The sequence below is a fragment of the Toxotes jaculatrix genome, chromosome 11 (genome assembly GCF_017976425.1).
Source record: "Toxotes jaculatrix isolate fToxJac2 chromosome 11, fToxJac2.pri, whole genome shotgun sequence".
Lineage (NCBI taxonomy): Eukaryota > Metazoa > Chordata > Actinopteri > Toxotidae > Toxotes > Toxotes jaculatrix.
In genome coordinates, this window is record NC_054404.1 from 9,837,115 (window position 1) to 9,853,197 (window position 16,083).

Below are 16,083 nucleotides of genomic sequence, written 5' to 3' on the forward strand. Positions count from 1 at the left end.
AAGCTAGCCTAGTATTCATGGTTTTGAATCTAGCACACTTCACATCTGTCTTCTAACTGATATAAAAACATGACACCATGACCTAAGTATCTAATCCACTTTGTTTTTATCTTCAAGTAGCACATTCTATTTTTTTTTCTGCATGTCTACAAGTGATTTTAAACATCTTTTTCTATTTTTAGCTGTGACTGACTGACTGCTGAGATGTCCAAATACCAGTGATATTATAGGGGCAAAAGCAGAAAAAGGGGCACATAGCATGCACCAGGAATGTCTCTTGATATTTCAAACATCTGGGAAATAGCCCCCAAAAAGAATATAACGTGCATGCACAGAGCGCATGCCAGTTTCTTATATTTTAACAATAACCAGTTAATTAATTTAAATCATATACTAATGGAAGAAGAACTGGATTACAGTTTTGTGAATAAAGTTGTAAAGTAAGCAACATTGTCTTAACATTTATTTAAAGTATGACCTCAAAATAAAATGTCCTTCATAAAGTGCATTCCAAGGGCAGTCAGGTTATTATTTTAAGTCTCCCCCACTGGTTTGTCTGATATCTTGATTTGTCACTACTTACTGAAAAATCATCATACTACAACTTTTACAAGTTTTCTCTTTTTTAGGGTACAGTGTGGCCTTAATTTTGGTGCATACAGTTGACTGTTGTTCATGCTGATGTTCAAATAAAAATCATTCTAAATAAATCCTGCCTATAAGGGTATACTGTAGATTGTCATTCTTCCCCAGTTGAATGTAGCCTTTGATCAGGGAATATAGCATGGAGTTGAACATAGGGCCCTGGGGAAATGAGTCTTGAACTGGGGGACATAGGGCGACCCTGGGAACATGGATCCTTTCCCTTTTTTCCTTAAAAATAAATTTATTTTTTTCATTCAGTAGCAGTGACCTACTATGAAAACTACAGTAAAAAAATTTGGGGGTGTTTTTTAGCCTGTGGATAATCCGCATCAAACACATGCTCCACAGGATCCTCATACCTTTGTGTCTATTTGATCTTTTACAACCTTGCATGCTGTATTATGGAATTCATCAAAGCAGAGATCCACCGCTGCCGCTTCACCTGCTCTGTCTCTCAGTGCAGCCTGCTGCCAAACAGTTTTCCTGCTATCAGGTCTTATTCTGATGTTTAAGGATCGTTTCAAGAGCAGTGTTGTTTCCTCTCTAAGCTCTTCTCAAGGGAGTGCAGTTCAGTAGCTAGCCACCCATGCAAGGAGTCAAAGGTGAGCCTGAGATCAGTGAGACTGCTTGAAAGCTGAGATGGTGTTGCGTAAGAGAGGAAGCTAAATTAATCTGCTGAAATCAAACTGAGCCTCAGGGGTTGTCCAGACCAACAATGCTGCCTATGCAATTTAAGAAAGATCTGTTACATCACCACACTTGTCCTACTCACGCAGCTATCAATAAAGACTAAAGTGCCTTGCTTGGGTCTTGTACAGAACGGCTTGTGCCGTTGAGCGCCTGCAGCGCTACACTGAGACACATTAGCCCTTAGAGGGACTGACAAAAGGTTTCCTCAAGTGTATGATAAGTCTCAAGCAGCATAACTGTTTTCAAAGCTCAATTTGTCAGCTGTATTTTCATAAATGTCCCTGTTTACTTATTACTTACTAATATTTCTCCAAGCAGTATAATAAGAAACATGGCTTTAGATACCATTTTATGAAACAAAAACACTATTTACCTACAGCTATATTTTAAAATATGAAGTTTGAAAGGTAAGTTTTCCTTTTTTTGTTGTTGTTAACTTTTTGAGTTTTATCAAGTTGTTTGTTGTAGAAGCTCCAGAAATCAGGTCACAAATAACTTGCTTTTTCAGTTGGACTGTATTTCCCAGAAAAGAAACACATATGGGAATGCTAAAGCTTTCTGCAGTCAAAAAAGTAATGGTTCTCCCTTTACACATGTATGGCTGCAGTCTTAACAGAATGTGTTTGTTTATGGTACAAATCCCGACAGACCACACAGCATCCACCGTTTTGTACAGGTATGATGGATTCCTTCCAAGTTAGATAAGCGGAGCGAGTCAAAGGCATCTTTTGATGGATGCAAGATGCTCTACTGGGGGTTTGTTTACTAGAGGTAGATGAGTCACTTAATCACTGACAGAATGGTAGTGATCCGTGCGGCCGGCATCAGCTAACATCATCTGCAACCTGTCTCTCTAGTCATTAGAGAAGAATCCAAAATGGCTCCCAGACTGTCAAGAGGCTGCGTACCTCTCAGGTGATTAAGAGGATGGTGTTGACATCAATCATCTCTGCACATGGCATTGTGATGCATTAGGCCTGTAGAGCATCATGGTGAGGAAAACCTCCTGCTCTATGCTTTTCATGCTTAGTAACATTCTGAGAGACATCACTAACGTTTCCACCTCTGGGGACAGAGGGAACAGTTTTGAAAGTAGCTGTGGGACCAGGTGTTTTTGAAAACTGTTTGCATAGATGTAGATTTAACTGTGTTAGCCATACGGCTCTGTGGATGGCAGTGTCAGTCCTGATGGTCTACCTCAACAAATGTGGGATGGATGTCTAGGAAAGTTTGTAGAGACATTTATGGTCTCAAGAGGACAGAGCCTAGTCATCTACTACATACTATAGATGTATGGTCATCTGCTCTTGTTTTCATGTGAACATAAACAAAAATTCAAATTGTTTGTTAGCAGATCGCTGGACCTTTGGCTCATACCTGTTTCATCAGATAAAGAGATAACATGGAAATTCTGAAAAGCTCTGTGCCGCACAAACATGTTGGTTTGTCTGAACCTGACTGTGCTGTACTTTCCTTTCTTTGTGTCTATTTTTGTCCGTGTTCACTGAGTGCGCCAAACACTCACGCTCACTTGCTACAGATCTCAGTTATTGTTTCACTTGTCAACATAGATTATGTGGAGTTTCACAGGGTTTTGATTTGTGGATGAAATGGTTTTAAATATAGAGAGGTCAGAGAGGTGCAGTCTGACACAAGTGGCCAGATATACAGCGTAGGGTCAGCCTGGTAACAATGCAGGTAAAAATGGCTCAGTACAACACAGTGAAGGACAGAACTTGGACTATACACTGTTGAATACAAGTAAAACTTTAAATTCAGTTTTATACCGTATCTTTATGTGTAGTCTTTACCTTTTTCCACAGGGCTGGATTTGAAAGAGGAACTAAACTCTTTTGTTAATTTTGATTGATGAAGACACACGATAGACCTGAAAGGCCTGATTACCCCTAAGTATTGCAAATGGATGTTGTACTAATATGTATGATTTCTGGTCTGCTGCTTACAGCCAAATCCTCCAAAAACAATAAACTCGAAATTCAGCATGGTAATAACAATATGCAAAGTCATCTGTCAAAAGTCAGTTTCCAGCCAAAGGCAATCAGCAGACAGTGAGGGAGAGAGGCAAAGAGAGATGCTAAATGTCTCCATATTATAAACATTTAGTAATTTCCTTTAGCTGACTTCTTTTGGCAGAATTAGACTAAAATCATGAATCATACTACAGCCTCTCGCTCTCTCTTTCCTTCAGCATTCCCTCTCTGTGTGCTGATCACACTAATAAATCATATGAAAAGTGGTACTTTTTCAAGGGACTGGACATTTAAACCTGATTATAGTTGCATTAAGATTTTGCAAGACTATGGACCCTCTCCCAAGTTCTCCTCTTTTGGAAATTACTGAAGCCTGCAGCTTATGTTCAGGTCAAGAGGACCAGTTAGGCCCATGTTGATCCCTTTTTTGGGTAAAAATTGTAAGACCGGAGATGATTGTGGCCCAAGGCTGTGGTAACCTTGTCCATTTCTAAGTAGGTACATTGTCCCGCTTAGCTTGTGAGTCTTTCCAGTGCCATGTTCGCTGCCAAAGCTGTAACTGTGTTCCTCAGTATTCAGTCAGTCACAAGTCCCACATTAACATGCAGGTTTTTTCGTCTTGCTCAATGTAATGTATTCAAATTTAGAGTATCTGGTAGTAGTTTCATCTTTTTTGATGTCTGCAGCTGCACACCTGGAGTTATTTCCTATGAATACAGTACAAGTCATTTGATTGGACTGTCTGCAGATTTAACCTAGATTACATAAATTCAGTGTACAGTGTAAATGCTTTTATCATAATCTTCAGCATGCAATAATTGATCTGTGAACATCCTCGATAGCTAGCTATGATACAAAGCTACAGCATGAACAAATACTTTAAAGATATAACCAGAAATACATTGTGAAGGCAGCACTCAGGAGGGAGCTGCTGCAGCAGCGTATGAATGTGCAGAACGTCCCATGAAAATAGAAGAGAAGAATAAAGATAATAAGCCTTATTAATCTGCAGAACATTGGCAGTAATCAGGAGAAAAAGGTAAGATGAAGGCAACCATGGTAACGGTGCCTCTGAGGCTGGTGTGAGTCAGGAGCAGAGCAAGGCGCAAGAAAGAAATGACTTGGAAAAAAATATGAGATGAGAGATTCATGGACTCAGTGAAATATTGTCTCTACCATGGCATTTTGTTTTAGCATTCTACCTAAAGAGAAAGGCAAGCTGCATTCACTGTCTTCAAAATACACACTGAACCATTACTGTATGTCAGGGTATTACACAACATTATGGCCACTTACAACGCACCACTTCTTTTATGGGTTATATTTCCTTTCATAAAGACACAGTGAAATGAAAAACACATTTTCAGAGTTCTAATCAGATGTTCCTGTGTTAATCACTCATTTATGTCGTTATATGCTAAACATGTTTTTGAAAAATCCTTTTAGAGTATTTTCATATCAAAATCCATCTCTTGTTTATTCCTGAAAATTTAAACATAATTAAAATCACCTTTGAACTTGTAGGAGGTTACTTTAATGTGTCCAATAAAATTACATTTGATATATTTACAATACATGGATACATACATGGAGACATGGATATATTTGTATTTTGATTGTAATTTGCTTTAATTTAAAGCTGCAATGACTGATTTTTGGCCATTCTGCCAGCAGGCAGAAGCTGTAAACACTACATCTGAACTTGTCAGCTAACTAATATTTTTATACTAACTGCCTATTTGCATATCCAGCTGTTGGAGCACCATTCTAATTATCATTTGGAGTCATGTTTGTGTCCACCTGATGGGTTCAAGTCCAATATGAATTCTCCTTTTAGCTTTGGTTTTGGTCTCATCAGCTCCTCAGGGAAATGTCTTGCTCTTTAGCTGCTAATGTTCTGTCATATTGACCAGGTAGTCGCTAACTTTGTCTGTCTGCAGTTTGGTGCTGAGCAGGTAGCATATGGTGGATTTTTCACTGAAAACAGCTGCTTGCTGTGGCTGAAAATGATGCTGATGAGAGTGGTGAGAGTGATTCAAAACAGTGAATTAAAAGACGCTATAAAACTCTGTAGAGTTGTAGAGAAACTGCAGATGGATGATGATTCTCTGTGGGTTAGTCTTCATGAGCAAAGCTCTTATACATTACACACAGTCGTTTGATCCATTGCTCATATTAAAAAATTGATTGTAGTTGCTCTAAGTATCACCCTCTTTGCTCAATCCTCCGGGCTTTAATGTTATAACTAAACCAAAAGATATATCACACACAAATCTGGCTGCTGGAGTATCATGATTTTCCTTTTATTTCTCCTTTGGTCCATTATTATAACTGAAGTTAAGTTGTTCTGTCAGACAGTTGGTTACAATGAAATGAGAGGCCTGGTATAAACTAAAATGTTGGAGGACTGTCCTTTGACCTAACATCTGCCAGCATGTACACATCGGGATTAGGGCCTATGTATTTATGAGAGCTCTGTTTCAAGTGATCTCAGTGCTTGGAATTTATTTGATTTGTTGAACCAAAATAAATGCCGCTGGACAGAGCATTGTGCCTCAGCTGGGATTTAATCGGCCCAGATGGAATCGAACAGATTTGCAGAGAAATCAAAATAGAAATCATAATGGAGCCTGTCAGGTCTGGATCCTGGGAGCCGGGCTGTACAGGGGGAAGCCTTCGGAGGGGCTAATCACTTTCAGATGAGCGGAGTCTAGTCCCAGTGAAGACGTGACTGTGTGCTCTGTGTGCTCAATGTGTTTTCTGTGTGTGTTCGTGTGCAAATCTGTGTTTTCACAGAGATTCTCTTCATATCACTTTGACCAAAACAATGAGATGAGTCTATAATTGGTTAAATGTGTTTGAGATCAGTGTTACCAGCAACATGGACTTTAAGTATCAAAAGTTTCAAAGTAGAATGTCCCCTATCTGACTGAACTATTAAATATTAAATATAACATTATTAAATTGTTACTGATGCATTAATGTGTAAGTAGTATTTTACTTTTATATATAGTTATGTACTTTAGCCTGGTGGTTCTCAACCTAGGGATCGGGCACCAGACGGTCACAAGATAAACCTGGGGGGGTGTCATGAGATGACTAATAGTAGAAGGAAAGAAGAAAGAGGAAAGAAGAAACAAACAAAGGTCTGATACATAAATCTGTTTTCAGTTTTTAGACTTTTCTCAAATCTTTGCTGTTATGCATGAAAGTTACCTCCTATGCTTAATTAAATGAAACCAACCAACCAGTGAGAGGGAAAACCCCTCTTTGGTGGAACTGCTAACAACTCAGACATATGCCAAAAGGAGCCCCAATTAGATCCTCTTTTTAAGGGGAAGTAGCTAAAAAGGCTTAAAAATACGGGTTTAAAATTTCACCATGAAGTGTGTTTCTCATAAGCTTATTAAGCTTTTTTGTATTAAAATATTTAATTGGAAAAGTCACCAGTTGAAGTTTGATAGTGCTGTAGTCACTGTAGTCTGGTGGAAAAAATACATTGTCATTGAGCATTTTTATGATGCTTTCAGTATAAACTTACAGTATTTGCAATCTCCCAAATATGTAAATCAACATTCCCTCATTATAGTAATATAAAATATAATCCGGTCACAATTGTGTTTCTTTCAAAACGTATTAGCCGTTGCAAATTAGCCGTTTAAAAAAGGGCGTTATCTACAAAGCAGGGTGGTGTGAAAGTGTGTGGCAAGTCAAGTTCAGAAGTGGCTTTTAACTGGCCTTGGAATCGCTGTGCCCTTGTGACATCCCTGAGGTGCTGAGCGTCATTTTTACTGCTGCCATTTGTCACCTCAGCATGTCCCATTTTCTTTCCACGATCACGGTCCAAAACCTCAGAAACATCTGGCACTAAACCAGAGACTCAACTTGATCTTTCAAATACTCCACATATGTGGCTCCTATTGCACATGGCATCTCAGATACTCAAACTGTTGAGCTTGTCCCGTGTATCAATATCATGGCACCCTCTAGCCTTTTAGCCTCTGTGGCTTCACACTCATATACTTGTGCCATTATCTTGACCGGGATATTGCTCCTTAAAAGCTCATCAATGCAGATTTTCCCATTGCAGCCCGATCTCTCTCTTTTTTTTTTCTTTGATAAGCGAAGGCTCATCCCTTTCCTTTTTGGGACAGATACACAACCTCTCCCCCAACCTACTTTCTCGTAACAGATGACTTCACTCACTCATTCTGGACAGAGCCCGGGATAGGACCCTGTAGGCATGAATAGTTAGGGCAAATCCCCAAACACACACATACACACACACATTCAATTGGTGCAGCTGACCTTGTATAGAGGTTGTAGCCTTAGTAAAACCCCCCAAAGCCTCCTAATCCTGTTCCACCAGGCCAAGGAATAAAGTGAACCCTCCCTTGTCTATTCAGTACCATGCCATTGTCTGACTGTGAGTTATTCAAGACTAAAAAAGGCATAGGGATACATAAAAGTCCTGAATTGAATTAAATGATTCAGATCAAAAACTTAGTAAGGTAATAAACACAGACCTCTCTAAAATACATTTCAAGATGGTGTTGGAGCCAGGCTGTTTCTTTTGGCAGAGTATTTTTATAAACGGCTTTTTAACCACAATACATTAGTTGTCATTCTGGAATGCATTCACAGTGAAACAGGATGCCAGGTTTTCATTTGCATCCTGGACATCCTCCTTTTTCCAATATCACCTTTACTTTGAAGGAACTGGTTTTTCCGGATTGCGTGAAGAGTTTCTGTAGGTTGCAGCTTGTTTGAAAAGATAAACTTTAAACACCTCCACCACCATGGAGCGCTGCTTTTTTTTTCCCAGCAGGTGTGTGCTTTGGCGGGGTGTGTTCATACCACCACAAAGCCAAAAAAAATCCTCCCTAATGTTCAGCAAGAGTTGAGCAAGTCTGATTTCAGATTTTTTTTCTCACAGCTACAATGCTTACTAAAAAGCCAAAGCAAAGCCAAGAGGTCAGCCATAGACCCTGCTGAACAGTGTCAGTCTGGTCTGTGTTGCTCTGTTTAAATAGAGCTTTCCTCTTGAGATTGAGGAGCTGGAGCTGTTCAAAGACCACTTAATTTTACTAGGGCAGTTTCAGCCATGCAGTTAATCATGTCTGTATTGTTTACGTGCCTGAGAAAAAGTGATTCAGACTTCGCTTTGCTGTTCAAAAGCCTCAAGGACTTGAAGCTTAACATTTTAAAGGAGAATATAATCACCGCTTTGTTCAGCAGGCCTACCTGCGATTGTAAAACCACTGGAGCATTGCCAAAAGTTAAAACTCAAAAAAGAAGTTTTGGTGAGGTGGTATTATACTTAATTTTCTTACATAAAAGACAAAACTGCACCTGTCTGTGCATGAGTGACATTTTAATGAGTGAAGAGTTAACAAAGAGTGTTTACAACTCAGCTACAAAAACATAAGATTAGTTGCTGTGAGATGTTGTCATATGTCAAGCCAGTGGTTCAAAACCCCTACAGCCCTGTCACTGATTAAAGTGGATAGAATTAAATTATTTGTGACATTAAAGTGGATATAACTGCAATATTTTTTCATACAAAGAAATCGTCAGCGTTGAGGTCGGTTTGATTAAGTTTGCATTCCCATAACTTGAAGTCGCAGAAGTTGGTCACTTCAAGCATTTAGCCACTACTTTACATTTCAACTTCTGTGCTCCCTTGCTAATAGTTTTCACACAGTCTTGATCCCTGTGGTGTTGTGTTATAGCTGACTCTGTATGCGGATGTAATTTTTTTTTCATCAAACTGTAATTTCCATGTTTTCAAATTAGTTGAGTTCACAGTCTCTCCACGTTCCCCTCTGGCAGCTACAGAAGTACCCCCTGGGGCCGTGGCACCCTGTTTGGGAATCGTTATTTTGAATGTTACAGAAAAGTGTGAACAGGTTGAACAGGACCATTGAAGCCATGTCTCTGCAATGTGTGTGTTTGTTGTGAGAACGTTTTTTTAACCCTGTGCATGCAACCATGCACAGGGATAATTTCAAGCTGTGTAATCTCAGTGACTCGATGCTTTTCACATTTGTCAGATGTTTCAAGTGTGAAATTCTATCCCAAACTCCTTTGAGACCAAACCCAGGGAGAGGTCATACATATTTATTTGGCTCACGTCTTTATCTTTCATGGCGTTTTCTTCTTTTATCTCCTGTATATCTTTTTTCGCAACAGATAAAAACTGCCATGTAAGGTTACTATTCTCCTCACAGCTTGTTTTGACTGCTGTGCCACTCTCAAAAACAGAAAATGCGAACCACGGGAAGCCGTAATAGCAAGAATAGAAATTATCTCTTGCACCCCAAAGCCGGCTAACTTTGCCTTGAAGATGATAAGGCTGCTAATAATAAGAGCCTCATACTTGGTTGTGGACACTCTTGACTGAGGAAGTAATTAAGTTCAAGCAGTTTATCAGTGGTTGGCCGGAGATGTGCTGTCTTTGTGTGATAAAGAGGAGCTGGTGAGGTATGCTCTCTCTCTCTCAAGTGTCCACCCCACCCTATTTCTCATCCTCATTCTCTTCCTCTGCTCCCTTTCCCTCTCCATCCACTTCCCATAGGGGAAGCCCAAAGCAGATGGAGGCTAAGAGCCACACAACTCAGCCATCATGTCACTCATCCCTCAGCCTGTGCCTCCCTGCTCTCCTCAAATGTCCAATCAGGCTAATTTTAGCCTGTGTTAGAGGGCTGTGTTAAATTTGGCAGCGTGTCCCTAAGCGTGCCACGATGCAGATCCATCGGTGCCGAGTGTGTGCATGGAAAGACATGCTCTGCTTCTGTTTTCTTATTTGCAATGATGTTCCCATGTGGTTTCTATTTTACAGTGAGCAGAATTAGCATAGGAAGAGCTATTTGTGAGGGGGGCTACACAGCTTGAGAAGACATGTGATACAGTTTTTAGAATGCCTTTCCCTTTCAATGATCGGAAAAAAAGCTGCTTTTAGTATCCAGACACATAACTGAAAATGTTAACAGTGTACAGAGGTAGAATACAGTACATTCAGCCACTGCTGCTGAGACAGTGTGTTATGTAAACACCAACAGCTCGTGGCGGCTCATTACAGCGGTTTGAAACCCACTGTATACTGCACGCACACTTGTAGGTCTGACTGATGATAAACTGGCTTTGTTAAAAAGTAGACTTTCCAATCTTTGATTCGAATAGCTTAGAAAAATGTCTGCATTTTCACACCTCGTGCTCTTGAAAGTGAAAATAACAATAAGAAATAAGTCTGAAAATGACAGGAATCTGAGCTAAAGACAGACTGGGATGCCCAAACACGGATGAGCTTTATTGTCTTTCAGTGGCTACATACGCATCTCTTATCTCTTCAGTGTTACATAAAGCTGTTATGTCCCTTTTATTGTTATGTGGCCACTGGCCTACAGCTACAGGCTACTCCCACTTTAAAGTTCAGATATGTTTCTAAACATGTAAACACTGACGTATTTCTTCATGCTGTTGAACTACAAGCCTCAGTGCAGAGAGCGCATTAGAATTAATATGTTATAAAGCCAGATGCCACCATTTGTTTACAGTGACAGGTATGATGAATGAGCAGCATACACTGTACAGACAGTGAATATAAAACAAACCAGAGCTGTCCATGGGAAGATGCAGAGTACTGAGTGGGTACATTAATTAAATTTGGTTCTCTGGACACTTCTTCCCCATTTTCAGATACGGTAAATGGAACTGCATTAGCCACCTTCCAAATAAATTCATCAAGTTATGAAAAAAAAATCATTAGTAAACAAGAAAAAAAAGATATTGTGTGTTGATTCAGACTGAAGTCTTCATTTCAAAACACACAGACAAGTGATTACATAACACTCCTGTGTTTTTGTTTTTTATCGCCACAGACAGTGAGATGGTCCCTCTGGACTGCCTGCGTCCTCGTTCTTTTGCAGCCACCCACCGGGCCTCTATTCAGAGAAACGGTGATGACCCTCGTCTGTCCATCAGCCTGTGTGACCTGAGCCTGCAGCAGCAGGAGATGCATCTGGAGGAAGATGATGAGGAAGAGGAACGGCTTCAACCCTTAAGCTCCACCTCCTGCCATGTGCCTCAAAACTCTCAGAACTCACAGCAGTGCTCGCTGCTTCCCAGCCATTTAGAAACTGATTTGCACTTCCACTCAGTGCACGGCATCCATGTTACGGTGCTGGATAAGCACACTGTTGCGCGGCTGGATCACCGTGGTGACGAGAGGACCCTGGTGTTTACCAACCGGCCAATGCGCTGTTCAGAAACTCTGTTCGTGAAGGTGAAGGCAGGTGTCACACGGCCTGGTTCTCTTTCTTATGGTGTGACATCCTGCGACCCGGCCACCCTGAGGCCCAGCGACCTCCCATCCAACCCAGAGTCACTGGTTGACCGCAAGGAATTCTGGGCCATGTGTCGGGTGGCGGTGCCACTCCACAGTGGAGATATCTTGGGCTTTGTGGTGAACTCAGATGGGGAGGTCATGATGAGCCATAATGGCATCAGTGCAGGGATGCAGCTGTGTGTTGATAACTCCAGGCCCCTCTGGATGTTCTACGGCCTGCACGGCACCATCACACAACTCAGGATTTTAGGTAGGTTCACTTACAAGCAGCATCTTAAAAAAAATATTTGCATTTGTTTGCATTAGTTCTAGCAATATTTTGAATATTTAATTAAAGCATGGTTCAAGGAATTGAAACGTACTAGAGAACTGGTAACTTTCTATTCGGAACTTAGCGCAGTCTGTGATTCTTGAATGACCTTTGGTGGGTGAATTCCCACTCAGCCGAGTCATGAAATAGTTTCCCCCTCCTTTGCTGTCTAGGCTACTCTCTGACTTTTTATCAACTCATATATCTCCAAGGGAATTTACATTCTACCCCCACAGTTTGCAAATGAATGTTAACTTTGTACCTTCAGCTGAACAGAATTTCTGTCAGCTCGGTTTGATTTCACACAATGATACCGTAACATTAACTGAAGGTACCCGGACGTTAATCATGTGTGGCGCTAAGATTCTTGCTCCCTGAATGTGGGACTGCATGCACAGTTTAGGACTGTCTGACTCAAAATTAGGAGAATAAGAGCATGTAATGGCTAACAGGTGGTTGTAAATTGTGGCACAATTTTCCTTTCCACAAGAATTACTGGGTTCTGTTGATTTTGAAGGTTAAAATGTGCAAATGTCATGATCACAGGCTGACACACAAACATTCTAAAGATATGCTTTTGATGATGTGTAGAGAAGCATGGTTTTCTTGTTTGTGTTGTTGTGAATATCTTCAGATTATTTTATTGTTTAACTGTTCAGGATGCTCTTTGTGCATGTAGTATGTTGTGGCCACCAAGTCTGGAGAATTTCAAAAGATGCTCTTTAGGGAAAAAAAAGAGGTATCTAATATTGCTAAGAGTCTAGAACATTTGACATACAGCACACATCGCCTATGAAAAGGTAAATGTGTTTCACCACATTTTGTCCAAATCCAATTTAAGCTTAAAATGTCTTGCTGAGTTTTAAGAGCCCTGCACTTAAAGGATTTTTAGTTCTCTATTTTTCACAAGATAGAGCTTAAATATTTCTTGGACTTAGTATATTATGATGTGACAGTGAAATACTGCAGGGTGCAGCAAGCACAAATGAAATTGCTTTTGATTTGTTTACAGCTAAAGACATTCATCATAATTCTTTGAAAAACATCTTCCTCCAACTGTGTTGTATTCTGGCTAAGTAGATAATGATTCTGTCAAAGCAGGTTATAGTTCTTTTCATAGGAAATTTAAAATTAGAGGTGAAGTTTTCTGAGGATCTTCACAGATGGTTTTTCTTTTTTTTAGAATTAGTTGATTCTTCTAATTCTCTCCTATATTTCATTTCAGTTCCTCCTCTCCTCTCCTTTCCTCTCCTCTCTTTCATGTAGTCAGTCAGACCAGGGCTGAGGAGGTTATTTCTGTCTTGCGTGGGTTCCCAGCAGCTAGCATTATGTATCAGGAGGGGGCCCATGATAGCTCCTTATGATGCCCTCCATATGCATTATTAAAATGTAATTGCATGGAGGTTTGAGATGCTGGGTTTTCCACCCACAGCCTGTTCCCTTAACAGTGGTCCTCCTGCTATCTCTGCACGTCCTCTTTACGTCGTGCATTCCCCCATCCCGATTCTTCGGGGTATGTGCGTTCTTTGAATCATTACCCACTCCAGCTGTGGGGAGTGCATTTGTGACGTCTCTGCTCACCCACTCACTGCAGCTGCACGCCACAGGTTGCCATGGAAACATCTAGCCACTGAGGCAAGTGACAGTTTGTCATGGCTGGGTGTTGTCGAGCCTGTGAAGTGGAACAGATGGGAGTCTGCTCCTCACACATGGTCATTTTGTCCATGTTATCTCAGAAATTAAGATTTTATAATTTCATCTAAGATACTGAGAATCGATAATGGCCTACAGCAGTCACGTATATCCTCATTACAAGTGTCCTGCTCTGGGGTTGTTTGTATCCGCATGTGCTCAGCTGTAATCTTAAAGCTGCTATAATCAATATTTTTATATTAACAACTGATCAAATGACCACATGTATTTATAAAGGGGTCACCCCCCCCCCAGGCAAATTATACCCTTGCACCCTGCACAAATCAGCAGACAAACTTTGGGACTAGCTAATGAACTGAGTGTTTAAGCTGGTTGCTAAAGAGCCAGGAGCTGGTAGAGATATGAAATATGAGCCTTAGATTTACCAGGTGGACACAAACATATTTCCAAACAAATGCTAATGTTGCTCTGTAACTGCTAGGTCTGTAAATAAACAGTTGTTTGCTGATAAATTTGCCATATTAACCTGGAACATGATATGTCAATGTTGTGTTTACACTTGTTGCCATTGCCCACAAGGGTTCAAGAAAATCAGCTGATGCAGGTTTAAAAACCTTATTCTTCCAGGCGCTAAGAAAAGCCTGACAGGGGGTGGCCGAATTCTCTAGCTTTGATAAGCAAGTGTTGAATGCCACCATACACATGCTTCACCACAAATAAGTCTCCTGTGCTGCCTGCATAGCTAAAGATATTCACATACTCATTCCTGGGCACATAGGCAGCAGTAAATTCATAATGCATGGGAAGATGAAAGGTACCCTTGATTAAAGGGTACATGAATAGACATGAAGGTTATCCATTTTGCCTTATTAGAGTCGACCGAGACATTTGCTAACAGCCGGGCTGTCACATAGGTCACGTTAAGTAGGTAATGGAAGGGTGTATAAATGCTACTGCTTACATACTGTTGCATTTATACAGCATAAATGAATAGATGACTCAGAAAAAAGCATGTCTCAGCAAAGCGGGACAATCACCAATCCCAGCACTAAACTTAAATACGAACAAATTATGGAAAGATTTTTGTATGGATTACCAGAAGTCCTACATCTGGTGATTTTTAGTGGCAAACTGGGTGTTGCATGACTAAAAATCTACTATGGTTTGTTTATGTAGGCTGAAACTGAGACTGCAGTGGTTGAAGTGGTCCAGGGAGAAGGCATCAGAGTTCAGAGCAATGGATCAGAGCACGTTGCTGGAGTTATGCAACTAACTGTATACATTTTTGTGCTAACAACAGACCACATAAATGCGCCTTCTCTTTTTTGTTTAAGCTTACCGTATTTCTTTTTTTTTCTGTAATTTCTCACCATCTGTGGTTCTTCCTTTTTTTTTTTTAGCTCTTTCTCCACTCCACACTGTCATTGTGGGGAAATTTGGTTAAGACAATTGTGGGAGAGGATGTAAACTACCAATATTAGATAATTTGACACATGGAAGGATGTCAGTGCCAAGTAAACAGCCAGCCTCACAGTGTAGAAATATATTTCTGCCATGGTCAGTTGAAGGACAATGTGTAAACAACAATGTAGTGTGCCTGCCAGGCAAACTAGATCAGAATTTGTCTGTGGAATCAGGGTCAGTATTCTCATCTGTGCAGAGAGATGAGCTGCCAATACGAGAGCTGATGCCAGAGCCGGTGGTTATGGGATGCAGCTCGGGACGGATCATACGGGACAGACAACAGATAGTCTGTGGAAGCGTTTTGTACCCTACCCAGAGGGATCATGGCTCATGAAGGAGGAAGGAGGAAGGGGTGGGGGCGTTTGGTGTCTCTGACGAGACTACACCAACTCATAGGCTCTTGACTCACTCACACACACCCACACACAGACACTGTGGGCTCACAAGTCATCTGCTTGGTGATAGAACAGATTTAATGTGTGTGTGTGTGTGTGTTAGATTGACAGACTGAGACAGCGAGAGAGATGCAACAAGACATTTACTCTCCTCCATTTTCTAATTACCAGCCATGACTAACTTCTCATTAGATGCACACTGTGAACGTTGGAAACATTTCACTCCTTTTGCTTTCATAAATCATTTGTATGTCAGTGAATCTTTGGTGTGACCCAGATGTCTCTTCTGTACCTTCAGGCTCATCTCTACACCCAGACATCCGAGGACCGTCTGTCCCCAGCTCCCCTTCCTGTACACCCAACACCCCCACAATGCTTTGCAGCGGCAACTCAGAGCCCAACCTCAACACACCCTTGAACATCAACCTTAATTCAAGCCTCAACTCCAACTACCACACAGTCTTTTCTTCCTCCACAGGTTTGTCCATGTGGTCCAATTTCTTCCTCTTCTCAGTTCTGTCTTTATTCTCTGCCATTCCCCTCCAGGCTGTTATTGTCTCAACAATCAGATCGAGATATCTAGACCAT

General features: G+C 40.8%; 1 protein-coding gene across 1 annotated transcript in view; it reads left to right on the forward strand.

The window, feature by feature from the left end:
• Positions 1-16,083, forward strand: part of LOC121189758 (E3 ubiquitin-protein ligase NEURL1-like) — a 30,887-nt gene that overhangs the window by 9,816 nt on the left and 4,988 nt on the right. Inside the window, exons 4-5 of the mRNA XM_041050191.1 lie at positions 11,207-11,923; positions 15,794-15,973. Coding sequence (XP_040906125.1) covers positions 11,207-11,923; positions 15,794-15,973 — 897 coding nt within the window. The remainder of the gene's footprint in view (positions 1-11,206; positions 11,924-15,793; positions 15,974-16,083) is intronic.